This window comes from Fukomys damarensis, unplaced genomic scaffold (genome assembly GCF_012274545.1).
Source record: "Fukomys damarensis isolate Sample0158 unplaced genomic scaffold, DMR_v1.0_HiC HiC_scaffold_38, whole genome shotgun sequence".
Lineage (NCBI taxonomy): Eukaryota > Metazoa > Chordata > Mammalia > Rodentia > Bathyergidae > Fukomys > Fukomys damarensis.
The window spans coordinates 31,576,678-31,584,371 of record NW_022900950.1 but is presented as its reverse complement, the minus strand read 5'-3'; the positions used below and the strand labels follow the sequence as shown (position 1 = coordinate 31,584,371).

The 7,694-nt window shown below is 41.8% G+C and overlaps 1 protein-coding gene across 1 annotated transcript in view; it reads left to right on the top strand.

Moving 5' to 3' along the window:
- Window positions 1-3,403: 3,403 nt before the first annotated feature.
- Window positions 3,404-7,694, top strand: part of Urad (ureidoimidazoline (2-oxo-4-hydroxy-4-carboxy-5-) decarboxylase) — a 9,834-nt gene continuing 5,543 nt past the window's right edge. Inside the window, exon 1 of the mRNA XM_010623955.1 lies at window positions 3,404-3,578. Coding sequence (XP_010622257.1) covers window positions 3,404-3,578 — 175 coding nt within the window. The remainder of the gene's footprint in view (window positions 3,579-7,694) is intronic.

Here is a 7,694-nt window from a genome sequence, read left to right as displayed (position 1 = left end):
AGATACAAGATCTTCAATCTTAGAAGCCAGCCAGTCACAATTTTCAGGTCTATGGAGTTTTGAGGTGTTCCCTGTGCCAGGGTCCCCTCTGTCTATTCATTCCAGTCTGTGGTTATTGTCCAAGCCAGTGTGTTCTTGCTCACACTGGTAGATGGGAAAAGTCATTACCTCTGGTCTCTGCTAGACGTAGGCTGCAAGCAGGGGTTCTATCAGGCCATTGGACTTAAGAGTCAATACTCACTGGATCCAGTTCTGGTTGCTTCCTTCCTCATCCAAGATCAGGTTGGCTGGTTAATCTGCTCTTCTGCTGCCCCAGTTTGGAGGTGGTGACTGTCACGCTGGGTGCAAGACAGCATGGCCAGCTTATTTGCCTCAGTGGGGGCCAACTATCACTGCATTTTCTGTATCTATGAATTTGACTACTCTAAAGACCTCACATAAATGGAATAATACAGTATTTGTCTTTTTATGTCTGGCCTATTTCACCTAGCAAAATGTCTTCAAGATTTTCTTTGAAGAATTATTTTGTTAACTTTTGTAGGTAACATTTTACATTCCAGAGCTGACCTATCATTTCATATGGATTGTTCCATTTAACAAATTGTGAGGAAAGAATTTTGCAGGAACTGTGACAGTTTAGTAGATGCTGAAACCAAGGGTTGGGAAGGTTAAATTGTTTACTCAGATACTCAGAACTAACAAACTATGCACCATTTAACCTGGCCTCATGCCTGCCTACCTCCTTAGGACTGTAGTAGACCACAGCAGACAGTGCTTCATCACCTTTAGCTCAGTTCCCAGTCATTGAAGAGGGGTCTACTAGCAGCAAGATTAAATGAGTTCCAACTCCCAAATTGCCTCACATTAAAAGTGTATGTGTAGAAAAGCCATTTGTCTTGGTACCAAATTAAGAGCATACTTACAAGCTGAGCATGGTGGCACACACCTATAATCTCAGCTACTCCAGAGGCTGAGACAGGAGGATAGCAAGTTCAAGACCAGTCTGGACAACTTATTGAGATCCTGTCTCAAAATAAAATTTAAAAAAGGGTTGGGAATAAAGCTATGAAGAACAGGAGGAGGCAGAAAAGGAGGAGGGAAAGAAAAAAGTGGAAGAAGGAAGGAAGGAAGGAAGGAAGGGAGGGAGGGAGGGAGGAAGGAGAAAGAAAAGGTTGGACTGTCCATGGCAAAGCTTTAATGAATAAGGGAAAGGAGATGTAGCTCCATGGTGGTAGAGGGAAAACTCTGTGGTTCATCCAAAGGAGGATTGTACACTTGTGAGGTTATATTAGTCAGAATCTATATACTGTTATGTGACTTGAACCATGTTGAGCACTTGGCATATTAACCCATTTAATTTTTGCAAATTTTCCATGCAAAAATGCTATTATTGTCCTCATTTTATAGATGAAGAAACTGAGGTGCAAAAAAGTTCAGTACTGGGCAGGGCATTTAACTCAGTGGTTCCGGAGCCTGCGTCACAAGCGCAAGGACCCGAGTTCAATCTCCAGTACCAAAAACAAAACAAAACAAAAAAAAAGTTCAGCACTTTGCCACGAGTTGGGTGGTAAGTGGTGGAGCCAAGATTAGAACCCATGTGTGCTGGTTCCTGAGTTCAAGCTCTTCACCCTGAGCCTACACTGCCCAAGATGTCTACCCACTACGTGATACAGTATTTTTCACAAATGCATAGCTATGTGATGCACAGATGCCCTTCAGTGCACAGTGGTGTTACATCCATCTTAAATTGAAATATCATGCATTGAAATTCTGGCACTTCATCTAAACTATGACACATCCTAGCTTAGCTGTACAGCACACTGTGGAACATCAGTTGTGTCCTTTTGATCATGAGCTGATTAGGAGCTGTGATCCCTGCCACCGCACAGCATGGAAAGAGAGGAAAGAACCTCATAGTACCAGCCCAGGAAAAGCCCAAGTTCAAATTTCCATGTAGGATTTCTACTGAATGCATAATGCTTTCACATCATCTTAAAGTAGCAAAGTCCTTAAATTGAACTATGGTAAGCTGGGGGCCATGTGTATAAGTATTAATGCTTTTGAAAAACAAATTCCATCAGCTTCTTTTTAAAGGATGAGTTTCAGTAGCTGGGTAGCCAGGGTTAGACCTCAGCTGGAGAACGATCTGTAGAGTTAGAACAAAATCATTGCTATTGATCAATTGCAGAATGAACTGTTGTCACCTGCCTCTCATAGACCCCAGGGCTAATGTCACTGGTTTATTCACCCTAATGCTGTCACAGTTAATTTTGATTCATATAAAAGCAAATGTGTGCAACTTTTGGCAATATGCATGCATATTTAGTTCTAAAGGGAAATAGCAATATCTTTTGTTTTTAAAATTCTGACACCTGCTTTTTAGTCTGTTTTCTTTTTATTTTATGGTGCTGGAAACTGAACCCAGGACCTCAGTGTTAGGCAAGCACTTTACTACTGAACTACATCCTCAGTCCTCCTGCTTTGTTTTGTGTATACATGGAAGACATTAGTGTGTGAAATCTAATCTAGGGGTCAATTGGTCAACTCATTCATCCCTAGTGAGCTCATTGCCTGCCTATCACGAGCCCATTTCTAGCCTCCTAGGAAACAAAGCACTAAGACACAGTCTAGAGGCACATGGAGTCAGTGGGAGCAAAGAGATTATATGCAAGTAAATAAATAAATACCATAATCAAGATGATTTCAGATAAAGATAGATAGATTCAAGAAGAAAATAACACGTAACAGTTCTCGAGAGATAACTGACAATGGGATAGAACATTCCTGAGATCCCATCCTGTTCCACCAGCTTTATATTAAGTGTCTGTTGTGTTAAGTGCTTGCTCAGAACACAGAGGAGTGAAACATAGCACCCCATCCAGCAGCAGTTACAGAAGGGAAATCAAGTTCCAAGTAGATTGACCTATAAACTGTCTGAATTATCAGGGAAAACTTCCTCTGGGGATTACAATGGCATTAAAATGTTGACGACACCGAGAGTCCATCTAGAGCAAGTGCTGGCAGTGAAATACGGTCCCTACTGGCTTTGATTATAAGAATGGCTTGGTTAGAAATTATTTACCCTGCAGAAATCTCTGCTCCCTGGATTAGGACGTTAAGCCTGGCTGGGGTGTAGGTCAGTGGCAGAATGCTTGGCTAGCATGCATAAAGCCCTGTTTGATCACCAGCATCACCCCCAAAAAACCTTTAAGCCCTTGTTTACTCATTGCACAAGCACTGTGGATTTGCTTCTCCCAGAGATATTTAAGACATGCTAAGCAGGTATAGCATAAAAAGCAAACTGGTATACATTCAGGAAATATAATCCTGTGAAACAAATCAGCCTCACTCACTTACCAAGAGGGGAGCTGGACGACTTGCTGCCTCCAGTCGAGTACCAGCAATGGACATAGAAGAGGTCAACTCCGTGGACTTTGGCGAGTTTGTGGACGTGTTTGGTAATGTCATCGAGAGATGCCCACTCATTGCAGCCGCAGTCTGGTCCCAACGCCCATTCTCGGACTTGGAAAATTTAGAGAAGCACTTTTTTGCCTTTTCTGATGCTCTCCCTCAGTCAGGTAAGGCTTCCGGGTTAGATGTTCTTTGCAAAGGGATTTCAAACTCACTTACAAAATAGTGTTAGATGTCTTAGTCTAGCTGCTCATACTTGTAATTTATTTAGCTATTTTGGTGGGGGGGGTTCTGTAAGTGTGGTCAGGTTTAGTAGACAGGAGTGAAGCATTTTTCAGGTGTTAGACCAAATTCAAGGGGAAGAAACATACATGGCTGTTAAATATTAGAGTGTGGTGGTCACAAGGAAAGACAGGGTGAAAGGGCTCATAGTGCTTTAGGGAGCAGAGGTCAGGCGGAAGGCTCGCCTCTCTCAGATACCTAGTGTTCACTCTGGCCTGGCCATGTCCTGTAAGAGTGGAGGCAGCTGGACATCAGGAAATCTTAGAAATCTAGGCTCCTGAAGACTGGCTAGGAATTCTGCCAGAGAGGGACAGTTTGCACTAGATTACCTAGAAAAGTGGATTCATTCAAACCAGTGGCTCCTCAGGGGAATGAGGGGAAAAGGAGGAGAAACTGAAGGAAACCCTCTGGAGAATGGATATAAATTTTTTATTTCTCAAGGGGAGAGAGAGAATAGAGGCATTTCTGGCTGTGGGATGGGGAGAAGAGGAGATGGAGGTTTAGGAGGAGCCAAGAAATCAGAATAAGGCAGAGATTCAAAGGCTGAGGTTTAGCAGCCCAGGCAGCCCCGACAGTCCATCCCATCTTCTGTGGAGGAGGCTGCCATACCCTGTAGGGGCAAAGACAAGGGCAAGGGGCAAGAGGCAGTCCACACAGAGGTCGTCCACAGAGGTTTACTACCCTCTGTCCATGACTGAGCCGAGGGTGTGACCTATCAGCCCAGGGTCTGCCATCCTGGATGGCTTCTAGTTGTCAGGTGGGCATCTCCAGTCTGAGAGGTTCATTTTTATTCATGTGAGGCACACTGAGGAAGCACCCATGGTGGTGTTATAAAGTCAGACTGTAAGACATATCAAGCCACGTTGGCACGCACCAATTTTTAAGGGTTTCTCCGATTTTTGTTTAGTTACAGGCTCTAATATGAGGGTCTCTGGTAGGCTTGGAGTACTCTGACCCATGTATCACAGGGACAGCTATCTCCAGCTTGCAGAGTGAGGTGACACCAGTTTCTCAGCCAGAATCCTTCAGGGTAACAGGCAAGAGGCCGGGAGCATCAGAGGAGCTCACAAAGTCTGACAGGAAAGTGAAGGAGGCAAAATGAGAGCCTCCCTGGGAAAATGACTTTAAAGAGTTTACACAAGGGCTGGGGCTGTAGCTCAGTGGTAGAGCGTTTGTCTGGCATGCATGAGAGCCTGAGTGTGACAACCCAAACTGTCTCCCAAAAGGCTTGTGTGAAAGTTTTTTTCTATCATGGAAAAAGAAGGAAAACCCCATGATTTTTCTTAATACACAGAAGCAATGAGGCTGAGGAGGGAATCGATTGAGAGAGAATGTTTAGAATGCTATGGGTAACTTTAAATCTAATATTCATTGGTTTGTCTAGTTATTCAACATTTTAGATAATAAAATAAAAAATTACTGTTTCCCTCTTCTATCCCACCAACAGTCACCCCAACCCATTTGATGGAGCTAAAGGTTAAGGGTAAATCTAGCCCTCATCCTGAGCACTTTGGGGTGTGAAAAGAATTGGGCTTGGGCTCCCTCCTCACAAGGCTTAGTGTTCATTCCCCTGCTGACTGGATGGATCCTACGCCTTCTATATTTCTTCAGAATCCTAGATCACTCAGTGAACAAGCTATTAGGACTTAAAAGAAGTTTGGTGAGTGAATGAGTTAAGTTGTTCCTAGGGTGATGTTAAAAGATGATGGACCTCATATAACCTTTTCCCACATAGATAAGTTGGAGCGGGGTGTCACTAAGACAGAACGGCTGGAGGGAGGTTGGGCCCACTGGAAGGTTCTTTGCTTCAGCACGAGACAAGTTCTTTTTGAGAGGGGTGGGTATCTGCTGGTGGAGTGGCTTCTAGACACTTGCTGCTCCACACTTGTCTTAGAGGCTGCTGGGAGCAGAACCTCCATGCTGTCTGGGTGGCTGCTCTATATCTAATCATCTTAATGACATTAGATAAATGATGTTAGCAATAGAGATAATAATAACAGATAGCTACCATTTATTGAACTTTTACTGCTGGTGTGTCCAGGCACCTTTCCAGGCACTTTGCATTTGGTAACTCATTTGATCCTCCTAATAATCCTTTAAAATAAGTATTGTTGGGCCGGGGATTTAGCTCAGCGGGTTCGGTGGCCTGCCTTGCAAGCGCAAGGACCCGAGTTCGATCCCCGATACCAAAAAAAAAAAAAAAAGTATTGTTATGTCTCCTTTCTTAGAATAAGAAACCTGAGGCACAGAGAGATTAAGTAACTTGAGCTAGGTCACAGAGCTAGAAAGTAGATAGCTAGAATTCTAAAAATTCTGATAGTATAGTCAATACAATGGCTATTTTTTTTCTGTTCTGAGGACTGAATCCAAGGCTTCACTTATACATATTATGCAAGTTCTCTACCACTGAACCACATCCCCGATTCTTTTTATACTTGTATTTTAAGACAAAATACAGCAAAGTTACTTAAACTGTCCTTGAACTTTTCATTCTCTTGCCTCAGTCTCCTGAGTAGTTGGAATTAAAGATGTATACCATCATGCTTATCTAACAGCTTTTAAATAAAATGGCAGAACTGGGAATCAACTCAATGACTTTGAAGGATTTTTCAGGGAATCAAAGACTAAAACCTATTTCTGAAATTTTCATTTACTCCTTCATTCATCAGTTTATTCAATTAACATCAGTCAAACAAAATTGTCTACTGAATACATGATAACTATAGTCAATAATGATCTGGGTTTTTTTGTTGTTGTTTTTTTTTTTTTTGGTACCAGGGATCAAACTTGGTTCCTTGCCCTTGCAAGGCAGACTACAGAACCACTGAGCTAAATCCCCAGCTCTTGATCTGTATTCTTGAAAATTGCTCAGAACATTGATTTTGCGTTACTTTGTGGTGCTGAGGATTGAACCCAGGATGATACACAGTGTTCAGCAACTGTTCTACAACTGAGCTGCACGCCCAGGTTACAGTAATATCTTAAATGTGTTTACCATCAAAATATTTGTGTGTGAGGTAATGCATATATTAAATAGCTTTGCTTAATTATTTCACAGTGTATACATATATCAAAAAAATCATGTTGTGCAATATAAATACCAGCAACTTAGGTCAGAAAGATCAAATAAAATGAGATTTATTGTATAGTCTATTTTAAACTTTGGATAGTAAGGAACAAAATCGTATAAAAGAGTCTTATAAAATGAACTAGAAGAGACCCTAAAGAAATGCACTGTAATTTTACCTGGCAAGGGTTTGTTTTAGAGGACCTAAGAAAACCCACCATCAAGAAAAAACTTACAACTGGTTTCTAGAACAAACCAAAGTTGTCCATTTAGGTTATGATGACTATTGGCCAGTAGAGGGCAGGCCAGGATTAATATTGGGCTGCAGGACTACTTGGCAAAATGGCCCCTCTAGGCAATTACTGTAGTTTCTATAAAGATAAGAGAAAAGACTTGCAGGCAAGAAGAACAGCATTAGTAAAGGGAAGAAGGCTGAAACACACACACACACACACACACACACACACACACACAACGTGAACCAATTCAGGATTGATCTGTGCTAAAAATGAAACAGCACCCTGGGGTAAGTCAGTGCTTAGGCAAATGCTTAGTTCTTGAGAGGCCCTAGGTTCAATCTCCAGCACCCACCACCACCAAAAAAATCAAAGAACAACAAAGTGTTTGTTGTTCATGAATGAGTTAATCATATATATTTTGGGGCATTTCCAATAATGCCATAATTTAATATTTAATACTAACCACTGAACATGTTTGTTGAGTTAATGAAGGAATTAGATATAATACTTTGCTTATAAGGTTGTAAGTGATTCAGATAGAACTATTAAATTTGTTCATTTGTTTATTCATTAAAAAATTAATACTCCTGGGGCGGGGATTTAGCTCAGTGGTTCCACTGCCTGCCCTACAAGTGCAGGGACACATGTTTGATCCCCGGTACCAAAAAAAAAAAAATTAATACTCCTTCCCAAGA